The sequence below is a fragment of the Harpia harpyja genome, chromosome 16 (assembly GCF_026419915.1).
Source record: "Harpia harpyja isolate bHarHar1 chromosome 16, bHarHar1 primary haplotype, whole genome shotgun sequence".
NCBI classification, from domain to species: Eukaryota; Metazoa; Chordata; class Aves; order Accipitriformes; family Accipitridae; genus Harpia; species Harpia harpyja.
Genome location: NC_068955.1, coordinates 7152323 through 7166286, shown reverse-complemented (window position 1 = coordinate 7166286; position 13964 = coordinate 7152323). Strand labels below are relative to the sequence as shown.

Below are 13964 nucleotides of genomic sequence, written 5' to 3'. Positions count from 1 at the left end.
TCCCCACTCCTCCATCCTGGAGAAACTGAGCTGGGCTGGCAGCCACCTTACAGCACTTCATGATCCAGAGATCATGGGACTCAGATTGGCTACAGGTTTAAGATGCATCTGCCTGCACTACGTCCCTAGTGAGCTCCTCCTCAAAAAAAGACTAAAACTAAAAAGTAGGTAAACAGGCTTTATCATAAAAAAATGGACACCTAACTTTTAAATAGTGAAAAGCAACTTGGGAAGATGGAATATTTAAAAAAAAAAAAAAAGTTTATATGCAGCCCTGCCCACCACATCTTTGCAGTTGGATCCTTGCCTCCAGCAACTCGATGGCTTTCTGAGCAGCAGCGGACTCTGCCCATTCCCTCTGGTCCCGCTGGTCTTCTTTCCATCTGCTCCTGCCACGTCCCACAGCCTCTCAAACCTCTGCCTGCTCCAGCAAGCCCAGCAGCGTCCCATGAGAGGGAATGATCTCACCTTCCTTCCATGGCATTGCACCTCCCTCAGTGGTGCAGATGAACGATGATATTCATAACCATCAAAGATCCACTTACATCATGGGCTATATCAGGACAAAGCACACAAGCTAAGCTGCTCTCCTTCCAGCAACAAACAGGGAAGAATTGGAAAATCTTTCTCCAATGTTGAGTCTGGCTCTCACAGTCCCACTACTTAAGGATGTAACAGGCTTTACTCAGTTCTTACAAGCATTCTCACCATCAGTATGACTTGTGTGCTCACTTCCAAATTATGCAAAAAAGTAAAACTTTTCCAAAAGTAAAATTTGGAGCCCAAACTGGGAGCAAGGAGTGCTTAATTCCCAGTCTTGGGGACATGGTCCCTCTCTAGGTGAAATACCTAGTCAGTGGACAGATTTCATAGGATTCATGCTCCCAAATGCATGTCATTTTTTGAAAATATGATTTAGGCACACTTTAATCTCAGACCTCTATCATTTCCATCACACAGAATGTTCCCAAGAATTTCACATCCCATCTGTCATCACTGGGATTCTCTGGTAGTCGATACTAAGAAGAATTAAAAATCAACTGCTACATTTGGGAAGACTGAAAAAAAAAAAAAACCAAACACCAAACAGGAATCAGATTAACATCTGCCTTGAGAAGAGACCTGTCCCCTCAAAAGTAATGTTTTCATCATTAGAAAGGGACAGAAAAGGAAGTCCCCAAAAGCCAGTTCGGAATTATATTCTCAGAGTCATCTTCCTGCCATTTACCTAGTGGAATATGGATTGAGTAATAAGCAGTCAGGTCTGGATCTGTCTATTTGAACATCAGGTTTCTAATTGATTGCACAGTACTTGGAATCTATTAAAGGGCTTCTATAAATTACATTTCTGTATAGGACAGGCTGCCTAGATATGCAGATGTTAAGAACTGGCTAATCCTAAGTAAACCTGGTAAAAACGTTTGCCTTCTCAAATTTTCCACTGAATTAATTGTAGAGATTGTGTCACTGAATCAATAAAGCGAAAACCCTATAATCTCGATGTTTGCCACAAGCCCATAAATAGTCTGCTAACAGGGAGAGCTTATTATTCCAGACATTTGGCCCATATCAAACAGCGGCTCAGAATAAGACATTGTGTCATTCCTGTGAATCCAAGATGCAGAAGGACAGCCCAGGTGATCACAGACTTCAGGACTTCACACAGATTCTTTTACATTATCATTTTCAAACCCCTGACAAAGGAAAGTGTCCAGCTTGCCTTTTATTAAACTGCAAAAAAATGCTTAGTCTTACAAAACTGAGGGCATATACAACCTCAGAAATGTGCACAACGTGAGTGTTATTAACTTGGTACCTGCATGCACCCATTCCTATAAGTATGTCGTTTGCCCTATCCTGAGATCATCTCTGACCCTCATCCTCTCTTTCTCTTCATTTCTTTGCTGGCAGCAACTGGTACCATTTTTCTCTCCATCCCACACCCTCCCTCTTTGTTGTGAGAGCTCAGATCTTCCAGCCTGATCCTCTCCTGCTTGGATAATTGCAGCCTCTTACCTTCTAACCATTTTCTACCTCTCTCCATCTCTGTTCAGCTGCCAAAATTGTCTGTCAGATCAAATCACACTCTTCCTTTCCACTGGCTTTCCCTTACCTGTGTGGTCAAGGCACTGTGAAATGCTCGTGCATCCCTTCATCTGCTCTTAGATGTCACGTTTTCTCCCATCTCTCATGCACAGCTCTGCTTATCAACAGCCCTGGACCTATAACACCCACTAACACTTTTTGACCCAAATGCTGTTTGTCCATTTTGTTTTGTAACTCTTTGGTATAAAACGCATGCCAGCACACAGGTTACATCCTCAGACTCCCCCCACCTGGGATGACAGGATCATCTTCCCCATGTTTATCTTCCCCCCTCTCAGACCCCAATACTCTTTGCGCCCTCACTATAGAGAATGACTCCAGAGCAGTGCGTGCAGGGTTTCATGAGCAAACCTCAGTCCCAGAAATGAGATGAAGTTGCACGTAGGTCCAGGAAAGAGGCAACGCTGCAGACTTGTGGAACGGTCTAACCATCCCCAAGGAGAGACATGAGGTCTAAAAATGAAACACCCACTACTGTCATCCTCGACTTTGCCCCCATTTTTGCAAAGGGATGACTGAGGGAGAGGCAGGGTGATGTCCAGGGTCACAAGTCTCTGGCACGGCATGGAAGAGATACCCCAAGCAAAGCAGTGCTTGCGTTCTGCCTTTTTGCTTGCAGTGACCTGAACTCATCTTTCCACTGAAGAAGGAAGGAAAATTGTGCTCTGTCCTACCCTAGGAACCCACTTGCTTGTTGGTTCTCTTGCAGAACAGGGGCCGCCTCTCTTTATCTACCAGGACTGATCCTTGGATCTACAAGGTGTTATAAGCAAAGTGATTGCTAGAACAAATGCCATTATTAGTAGTTTTTTAATACATTTAGTGCTACAAAGGTAGACTGACAAGCCTGGCTGCTGGAGCACTCTTCATTCCCCAAATAAGATACAGCACAATGATAGCAAGGCAGGCTTGCCCTAGCCAGGTACCCAAGCACCTGTGTAAGGCATCAAAGACATTTTCTTGCTTGATACTGTTTATTAAGTCTGTATTTTTTATTATTTGAACTGAAAGCAAATGGAAATTCTTGTCTTTGTGTAACACAGAGAAGACAAAAGTCATGGTGACTGGAATAAGAGGCTGGGAAAACCCTACTGGGAATGCTGAGCTCAGGAAGAGTACCATTCTCCACCCAAGGACCACACATAGCTTTTGTCCCACTGTAACCATGTCACACTGGGGAACCCCACAGGCGGGCTGGCTGGATGCTTACAGGGATCTTTACTTAGGAAAGAAATCCCTGCAGAAAGTTGAGCATCCCACACAAGGTCAGATGGGAAACTGGAGATAATATTTTTTAATAATTGTCTGTGGGAAACTAGCATCAAGCTGCATTATGAGCGCCTGCCAGCAGGACGTGTCAAGAAAGTGGGCTGGCTGTACAGGCAAAAATAATTTAGGAAAAATAATAACAAAAACCAGACAACAAACTCGACTAAATCCTTCTGTGCTTGTCAAATTTCCTGGGAAAACAGGAATAAGCTGCAGAGTGAACCCAATTTGTCAAGTGAAGTGATGAGATATTCATGACAGGAAACATTAACAATTCCCACTGAGCAACAGTAAGACATTTTAAAGGCATAATATAATCAAGCTAAGCAGTAGGTGAGTTTGTATGTCCCTCCTCACAAACAAGGAAATTGAAGCGTAGAGAGGAGAATGACTTATCCAGGAGTCACAGTGAGTCATGAGTCCACCATCCCCAAGTCACACTTCTGTGCTCTAACCACCACCATTCGCTGTCTCTGGGATATGCTCAGGAGGCCAAGGAACAGTATGTTCAGGAACTGCTCAGCACAAACATAGCTGGTATTAAAGGAAAGCTCCAAGCTGCAGGCACATGGGGACATCCTGCATTTTGGAGCCAAGATGGAGGTGATGCAGGCACAGCCAGTCATCACCGCACCCAAAGCATGAAGAGCACAGGGGTCCATGTGTTGCAAATATTTTTTCATCCAGCTGTATCAGGCCTAGGGTGATAACTGAGAGTGGGTCCATGCTTAATTGACTGAAACGTATGCAGGATTTAATGGGTTTTTTTGTAGCCGCATCCGTAAGAGGAAACAAAAGGAGGTAGCAAAGAGTAGACTGAATGTGAATGATGCTGATTCGCATTGCGCAGACCCTTGAGAAATGTTCAGGGAAGGTATCAACTCACAGGTTGCATGTACTGTCATAAAAGCAAGGAAAATATAAAGTGCTTCAAGCCTTGAGCTCTGTCCCAAAGATACAACATTTGGGATCTTGCATGAAGCATCAGTAGTGGTTATACAACCAGAAGCTGCTCCCAACAGAAATTAATAACCTGTTTTAAAGTTAATAACCCGAGGTTACTTCTATATTATACAAGGTTACTTATACAAGAGCTCTTGGCACGCAGCACCATCTGCTGAGTGGCAGGTTTGGGAACTGGCGCCGTTACAGAGCCGTCCCACTCTTTCCCTCCGAAAGGAAATCTGTCAGCTCTCCCAGACACACCAGCTCTTATCTAACACATCTCAGCAGTGGCTCAAAGCAAGCAGATAGGCTGAGGTGTCCAAAGTCAGAGTCAAGCAAGTTACACCTTTGCTTTGCTGCTCTCTGCACTGACTCTACCTTCAAACTTCTTACTTTCCTCCTCTTCCATGTGCTGTTTCCTGCCGTCTACCTTGCTGCTCCCGATCCAAGAAAAGATTTCTTGAACAGACCACTGAAAAGAACTGATTTTTCAGTTTGGCTACTCCTTGAGTCACAAGGGGAAAATATTTTTTTTAATTAAACACAAAATTAAAAAGAAAAAAAAAATCCAAATTTTCATTAAGATATATTATAGGGAGAAAAAAGCATTTGCTTCAAGTCAAATCAATCCTTTTCTTCAGATTAGCTTTTAACTATATTTTAATGTAAGAATGCAATGCTTTTCAAAGCAAAAAGCACATATTCCTTTCATTTTGAAAACATTTTTTCTCTAGCTGCTATTTTCCTCTGCTGCTATTCCGGAATGTATCTTTCAAGCAGCCTTTCTCACTGCCTGCAAACCTGTCTCTTCAAACAATTCCTCCTTTCATCTTGTCAGCATTGGTAAAACTCACAAACCTGTCCTTCCTTAAATTGCCACCCTGTGTCTTGTCTCCTTTGGATTGTTATCTTTTTAAGCAGAAAATGTGCTTTGCTTGTGCTATGAAAAAAAAAGAGAGAGTGTAAACGTATGGTGCTCAAAAGAGACCTTATGTTCTTTTAACGGGCATGAGAAATGAGGCCTGTCCTTCCCCCCATATGGAGCACAGTGCCTGGGCGCAGCACCAGTACCCATGAGGACAGATCCTGGCGAGCGTGAGCATCGTGACCCTTCGGGCTTTACCCAAACCCTGTGGGTATGGACCACCAGAAAGCCAACCTTTTAGATGGAAATGGAGACTGGCTACTTTGGTGGGGATTCCTGGAGAGCTGCCAGCATCTAACACGACATGCCTTTTTTCATATGAGCTTTAACAAAATCAGGGTATGCTCTTCCCTTTTCCCAGCATCCCCAACACAAGCTGGTTAATAATTTTCAGATCTGTCTAGGCAATAGGACTGTCCCTGGTAGCCTCAAAGCCAGTGGCATGAAAGCTCTCCTCTCCATTTGTTGTAAAGTCCTATCTGAAAAACAAACAAAAAATTCCACATATAAGAAATACTTTTTTTTTTTTTTAAAGGTCCTTTACAGAAGCAGGATAAACACCTGTGTACAAGCTGATGCTCGAGACTTTAAAATCATGTTTCAGAGAGCAGCTTGACACATGCAGGACCAGATTTTCACAAGGGCTGTGCAGCCAAAAGGCTGCCCAAATGGAGCACAGCAATGCCTCTTCAGCACTTCTCAAGACAGGGAAAATCCAGCAACCAAAGCCCACAAGATGCTCAAATTAATGTCAAGTGGTCAGTGTGGCACCACTAGCCCTAATGGAAAAGTTTTAACACCAATTTCTCCCTTCCGTGCAAAGCGGACAGTCTCAGGAAAATCCCTTTCACTTAAAAATGCAAATTACAGGAATTCTTTGCTTATATCTAGGAACAGGGTACAGAGTAAAATATTACTATTTAACATCAGCCCTGCTTTGCAGACATGTATACCTATTTGAGGCACTGCCCTGGGGCTGTGAAGTGAGTTCACCTCCAGGATTCAAGCAGTTTGCAGGTAGATGAAGGAGTATCAGCCGTTAGCTCGCACCGGTGCACACGGCAGCTGGATGTGCTAGAGACAAGAGCTTGCTCAGATTCCTCCTTCGCTGCTAATGTGCGTGCTCAAGTTAGTGTCTTTGGGATAAATGACTCCTTTCAAAATAAACATGGTGAATTCTTAGAACTCATCTAAGCAGCAAAGGAAATCCCCTGAACGAACCAGGTCTGATGCAGGGGTTTGGAGTTACATGCTGAGAAACTTTGCTTGTTTAACAGAGAGGCTTTCTCTAGGGTAATAAAACTCTCGCATTGCTGTGCCAGGGATTTTCCATTAGGTGTGTGTCAGCGGGTGGTGGGAGCTGCAGTTTCTGTGGCCGGTCATAGAAGTGGAGTGAGATCACCCCGGAAAAGCCGACCACAGATCCCAGTGAGTCCACAACAGTAAGAACTGGGAAGAGAGCTGGGGGAAGGGAGGCTTGCATACAGCTAATGGGTCCCTCAAAAGTTTTTTTTTTCCTTATGCATCCACTAATTAGCAGTCCTGTTCAAGTCTGATAAAACAGTCCCAAGGTTTCTCCATTTTCCTTCAACCCAGAGGAAAGTCTCTTGCTAGACAGGCTAAGTGAGGCAAACATACAGCTCCATCGTCCTCCTGCCTGCCTAAAATTCCTTAAGCAGCCCCACAGCATGGAGACAAAGAGCAGTGCAACACAGCAGCCTCTACCCCACCAGCTCTGGGGCTCTCTAGGCAATGCAATGGTCAAACTTCATACAAACCCCCAGTTATTTGTACTGTACTAGGCAGAAGAGGCTTCGCCCAGCCTCAAGGGAGCAGGGATTTAAGGTGGGGGTTCAGGACCCTATTTCAGAAGATCCCATGGCTTGTGAACCTGCAACTCTCTGTTACTTATTGGTGAGGGCAAAGAGTGAAGGACTTGGATTCATATCCGAGTCAGACCAAACCGATGACTAGAGTAGCCTGGGTCACAAGAGCACTATGAGCATCTCTCTTAAAACATATACTACATTACATCACCATAGGTTCTTCTTGGTCATGTGTGGATTTGTACACATGGGATGGTGTGAAGGGGAGGTATTTTTAAAGGTGTGAATGCAAGGATCCTCATGTCTGCAACCATCAGGTTGCACCCATAAGGTTTTTTCCCTAAAGAAGGAAAAAAATGGAACAGTTTTCCAGAGAGCCTTCCTTTTGACATAGTTTTCATTTTACATGACACTGGTTTGGGGATGTTAGTTAAGGTTAGTGGTCTTTAACCTTCTATATCTTGATATTGCTTTCCCTACTAGTTGCAATCAACTAGTGCAATAAGCTAACTGATGGGCCCCATAAAAGCACAGAGAGTTTGGCTATGAAATAGAAGAACATATATTGACTGTAACTACCCCATTACTATCAGATTTCATCATGGTAATGCTAATGCACAGTAAACAGGCAACATTTCCCTGACAAGACCACGATACCATCACAAACCTCACTCTCAAATCAGGTCGATACCAATCTACAGTTTCATGATGTAAGATTTCAAAATGGGCCCAGTGCCTCCAAAGTACCAGAGCGGATTGATGAAGGTGACACAGAGCCACCAAGGAATCACAGCACTTCTCCTGAAGCAGTGCTGGCCAGCTTGACCTTCAAAGATCAGTTTCACTGCTCAAAACCACCACAACATCCCTCAGGACAAGTCCAATGGATATTTTTATTAGCTTCTTCAGGAGTACAAACATTGACCTGGCTGCTTAATGGCATGGTTCTCCCAAACACAATCTAACAAGACTGTGCAGCATCCAGCCTGTGCGTGGGATGTTAAATGACTCCCACCTCCTTTGCAGTCAAGTGCATGGGGTATGCTCGTGGGGTAGGGGGTGAATGCTGGTTGCAATGGAGGTATATCCAGTCTTACAAAATTTCAGGACTGCAGGTAAAAAGCCTGCTGAAATTACATATGGAGTGATCCTAAGACTTGCTGCCTAAGAGGAATTTGTTCTTTAAACAGGAGCTCAACAGAAAACTCTGTGTATCCCATCTACAGTTAGCTCTGGAAAAGTCAAGGCAGAACCACGCACGTCCTTCCTGTGGTCCCCAAGAAACCTGAGACACAACACAAAGGGACTACAGGTCCTCTTCTTCAGAGGAGGCCAGGGGAGGTAGATGCTGAAATGGCTGGGTAACTCAACAGGAGCTGAACAGCTCCACCACCCAGGTCCTCTTGACAGACCCAGTGGCCGCTACTCCACATCCTGAGATGGCACCACAGGAGCCGACTGACATCCTTTATAGAAAGAGTGATGAGGGAAGAAAGTGAGCCCGAGCACACCCCATGCATGGCATTACTGAGTCTTGATCCTAAACCCAGGTATGAATGTACCTCAAGGCTCAAGGAATGGGCAAGCTGCTGTTTCCAAAACACTTCCCAGCGGGTAAACACAACCAAAGCAACCATCCACTTCCATAGCTAAAGAGGAGACATCTTCAAGTGAGAGAGACTTTGCAAGGGAAGCCAAGCTGCCCCGCACGCTCCGAGAGCCTCTGGGGGGTTCATCAGTTCATTACTTAAAAATGGGCAGTGGGTATGATGAAAGTATGAAATCTGGCTTTTCTGGTTTTCTCTGAAAGCCAGGAAATACGATTCTAGTCAGCAGGCTGGACAGCAGCAGGGAAAGTAGCAGAGCTGGTCCTGGCAGTGCTGTAAGTAATGTAGCAATGGGGGAAAGCCAGATATGGGATTGGGGAAGCCAGAAGACTGTACAGAGGGAAAAGCAAGTGTTGAAAATGGCAGTGAGAAAGGCAAGAGCCCTAAAGATATAAAAACTGAGACAAAGAAGGAGCTAAAAGAGCTGCAGCAAGTTCACCTTTTGTAGGAACACTTGAATTTCTTTATAATCTCCCTCCTTGGTTGAGGCAACAAAGCATGGGATGGCTCCAAAAAATTTGAAACCAACTGCATCCCACCGGAAGGATGGGCCTACCCAGCAGCAGACCATGTGAAACCAATAAATAAGGGGAATTTTTATGGGAAAAAAAAAGACAGTGAAATAATGTCTTGAGAATGGATGCACTTTTTGTAAAACATTTTCAAGAGAAGGCCAGGAAAGGGGTCTGATCCATTTAGTATCTTGCACAAAGCACTAGGCACCCTGCGGATTCATCTGCAGGCTTGTTCCTTCACTGCAAGAAAATATCCTCACAGGCACAAGCTGCTGAGGCTCAATGTTCAACATCAGAAACCTTGCAGGAACTAGGCAGGACCACCAGGTATGCACCAACCACCTCAGGAGAACAGCCTGTCCTGCCTGACCTCTTAGCAGTGCGTATTGCCATGTAATTTAGATATAAAATTTATTTCTGCGACCTGGTGTGTTACATTAGTGCCTGTGCTTGGCATTAAACAGCTACTATATTCTGTCTCACATCCAGAAGGACGGCTGCCTTAAGTCAGTGCTACAGGAACTTTAAAATAAAACATAACATACGTTCAGGATGACTAATACGTTCCCTGATGCTGGCTTACACAGAACATGTTGGAAAAGTTGCTTTATTTTGTGTCTGTCGTTTAGAAAATGTGACTCCGCATCCGTTGTGCTGGGCTCGGGGACGCAGACAGCCTCCCCGCGTGAGCGCAGGGACATGGAGACGCATCTCATCTCAGTGGGGGCAGTTGGGGAGCAGCCAGCACCAAGCACCACCGCATCTCTCCCCAAAAAGCCTCTGCAGAGCTGCTCCGCAAGGGACAGGGTGATTTTCATTTACGTTAACGCTGAGCCTCTTTAATCACACCTAGGAAGGAGTCCAAGAGTCCCCCTGAAATGGCTGCAGCTCCGGGACGAGGCAGTTGAGGGGAATGGAGGCTTCTCGTGGGCTTTAAAGCAACAAAACCTGGAGATCAGTTAGTCTCATGGGTCCTATCTGCTACAGGAGGGTGATGGCAACATACCGAACCCATCGTATTTCTCAGTCTGTTGGTTTCTTGCCATTCCCTGGCTCCCTCCCTAAATCACTTCAGGTCATAACCATTAGAGGTTGCCGCTACTTTAGCTCTTTGCATTCACCGTTCACTGCCGACATCTATCTAAACCTGAGCTGGGCACATAGTGCCTACGTCTGGGTGAGAGGTGAGTTCTCCTGAACAAACAAGCAGGTTTCCTTTCCCAAAGCACTATTTTACTCTTTTGGTTAGCTAGTTTGATCATCTGCTAATGAAATATTTTAAAATAAAAGCAAACTTCAACTGGTAACAGCAGAAAACCACAACCACTGACTAATTAAACCCTTTTTCTAACACACAAAAAACAAGACCACCCAATGGCAAGAGCAGGACTGATGAATCCTGCAAGGGATTTCTTACATCTCTTTGGCCCCCTCTGCAACACAGGAAGGATGATCTTTAATTGTATCCCACAGACACGCTACTTATTAGCTGATTGTTTGTTTTTTTTTTAAAGATAAACAGTAGTATTAGACTGGTGCTGAATTACTGAAGAGTACTCTGAATTACCTGGAGCCGAGAATTAAGATGAAATTTAGATCTTGCATCCATTCTGGTTTGAGCTACTTTGGTTGGGTAGGATTAAAATCACATAAACGATTATCCTTCTTTTCTCTGCCACCCAAAACCCAGGCATCAGAAAAGATCTCCCCAGAACCTCCTGATAATGGTAAAAACCATTAGGAACATCATTTTCAGGAGAAGGCTCTGGAAAGATTTAGAAGATATGGAGTACACCTCTGTCACATCAGAAACAGCTACAAGATGTATTTGTGCTCTTCAGCCGTCTTCGCTCAACCACCCACTCAGAAAAGAGATCGAGGTGCTTGCTAACTTAAAGACAACTCAAAAAAAGAAAATTAATGCAGTCCGGAGTATCTGCTGATCTCAAGGGCCAGGTTTTTACAGTGGCTGTAGAAAGTAAGTTGAAATCCAGCTATATCTGGCCTTCTGCTCACCTCCACGTGGCACCTTCACTGACTTGCCATCATTGTTACCAGTAACTCCTATACAACTGTGACAAAAAGAGAAATAAAATGAGACACTTACCCTCCTTCAAAGATCTTGATCCTGACTGGCTCCCCCCTTTTGGTTACAAGAGCCTCTTCTTCTGATTTTCCTCTTTTATCTTCTTCTTTCTCAGCTCTAGTTATATCTTTTCGACCTTCATTAGAAAGGAGCGAAGGCAAATGAACCTATCTCCCCAAAAGAGCAAAACAATCAATGATTACATACAAAATCACTCTAAGACAGACACAGACCAAACAGCCTCAGAAAGAGCCAGCAATCTACCACACATGCTGCTCCTGACAGCTAAGTGCAGTAATTAGGACATCCTCTTATCAAACAGGGCCTCTGGATTTGAGCCCTGCTGGTTATGTTATATTTACTGTGACCGCTTACAAGTTTTTATATCACCCCCTGCATATGGTGGCTCAATATTATCCAGCTCTTGCCAACTGGAAAACTGAGGCATAAAGAGAAGTGTCTTGGCCAGGGTCACTCTGAGCATGTGGTGGAGCCACGGGTCTCTGTTCCCAAATCCACTGCTCTGTCCTTGGATAATCCTCTCTCTGACATATACATCTACAAAGGTCTAGAGTGGAGGCATCTGTAGAATTCATATATTTAACCTCAACCTTTGTGTTTCCCCAACATACACACACATTCACACAAATTTGGACTTTAGCCATCTAAACTTGATATAAATCACTTGACAGTCAAAGCTCTCCGGTGATTTCCTTTCACCGAAACCCTGTTGCCAGGGGCGCAGTACAGAGAAAGCCACAAAAACAACGGGAGAAAATAATCCTCAACCTCCCCAGGTGTTCCCAGGGTAAAATTTGCTTTTTCATTGTTAAAATTGCCACCCCTTGTTTAGACCAAGGTTAAAGTCATGCACTGACATCTCATCTAGCATGTTTAAAGTTATCTGTTATAATATATGGACCTAAATATTACAGCTGCCTCTCTAGCTCTGTACGATGCAAGGGGAGCTTTCTACATCCAGAATGAATTCTTGGGATCTTGCCCTCCTACAACATAACAGTACAAATAACAGGGGTCTCCAAAGCTCTGAAAGAGTAAAGCAGGTTGCCTTTCACCCAGGCTACTTTTTACACAAGTTCAAGAATATCTTTGAAGTTCAATTGAATTACCCATATCCTTGCTTTATATATAATTTATGGAAACAGACTGAAGGTGTTTGAGAGACCAGGGTTATTAGAGGGATTTTGGCCTGAACGTAGCCAACGAACTGGCAGAAGTCTAAAGCAGAGCTGGTCACCCTTGACTCTTTACAGTTGCTGGAAAGAGTGGCAGCTCTCAAGGGTGATTCATCTGCCCTACCTTAGACACTTATCTTAAGGGGGGATGAATCACCCAAGAGGTGCCTCTTTGTCTCCCATGGTTATACGGAAAGCCAAAGAGTGACTAGCTCAAACTAAGACATGCAAAATTCAGTGGGATATAACCCAACCTCCACAGCAGCATGCTGCTGGTACTACCATCAGATGCTCAGTAGGAGGAGGGATGGACTCACTGAAAAGTAGCTTTGCAAAACTGAGGTCAAACATTTCAAATTTGTCTAGTAATTCCAGGAGCACAGCTTAGAGCATTAAATGCACCGGGGACTGCTCTTTGCCCTTGGGGCCGGCTTGCGCAGATTAGCCCATGTCCACACCATCAGACCCACATACTCTTCCTAGATGCCTCCTGAGAACAGTCCTTGTCCTGTCCTATTTCCCTAAATGTGCCCAGGAATTGCTTGGGAGAGGGCTATCAGCCCAGGACAGAACGGTGCCAGGAACCATTTTAACAATTTAACAACAGAAACGGTCTCGAGCTGGTGTCTCTGGACATGGAGACGTCTGTGCTCAGAGAAATCAGTGGTAGGAGACACACTGAGCACCTTCAGAAATTAAACCTTGGCTGTTAATGACTTCACCTCCTGATATGAGCTACGCGCTCATAACAATGCTAGTGATAACCTTCCAGTTCATTTCCTTATTTACTGAGGAATACAAAACAATTGACTTTCTAGATGTAGCATGAGGTTTATTTATTGCAACTTTCGAAGCACAAAACATAGACAGATGAAAGGCACCAGAATGAGCCAAAATCATACAGTCACTACTATCCCCTTTTACAATCTCGTTTAATTTACAAAGTGTGCAAGCCCGATACAGTGTAATTAGCCATCCCTACATGCACGGTGGAGCCTACAGTCACTTCAGAATTGATCTGCTCAGTAAATCCCACTGGTAATTTAAAAACCAAGCCAAGTACGTAGACAGTATATACAGTACTACTGCTTGCTGGTAGCTTGCTGCATGCATAATTGTACAAAATATTAGAGCTGTTTTACATTTTCGGTTGTGTTGACTGACAACTTATAGTTACATAAAGAAGAAAATATTTAAGGGAAATAGCTAGAGCAGAGTTAACTGAAGGTTGAACTTTCAACCTCTGATTGATGCTACTGCTACACAGCTCCTGTTAATCGCATCTTCCTGAGTAACCAGCAACGCTACTTCCTAATCTGTGCCAGTCATATGTATTTTAAAAACTAAACTGAGGATTTCACTCCCACTGATCATCTAATCAAAAATTATTTCTCTGCTTGGCATGAGATCAATTTATCTCTATTGAAATTAACATAATTTCTGCAAACCGTACTCCTTTAAGCAGCAGGTATTAATATTAGATTTAGGT

General features: G+C 44.0%; 1 protein-coding gene across 7 annotated transcripts in view; it reads right to left on the bottom strand.

The window, feature by feature from the left end:
* Positions 1–13964, bottom strand: part of HIVEP3 (HIVEP zinc finger 3) — a 276534-nt gene that overhangs the window by 51117 nt on the left and 211453 nt on the right. For all 7 annotated transcript variants that reach the window (XM_052811190.1, XM_052811191.1, XM_052811195.1 and 4 more), the window contains one exon: positions 11301–11446. In XM_052811190.1, coding sequence (XP_052667150.1) covers positions 11301–11446 — 146 coding nt within the window. The remainder of the gene's footprint in view (positions 1–11300; positions 11447–13964) is intronic.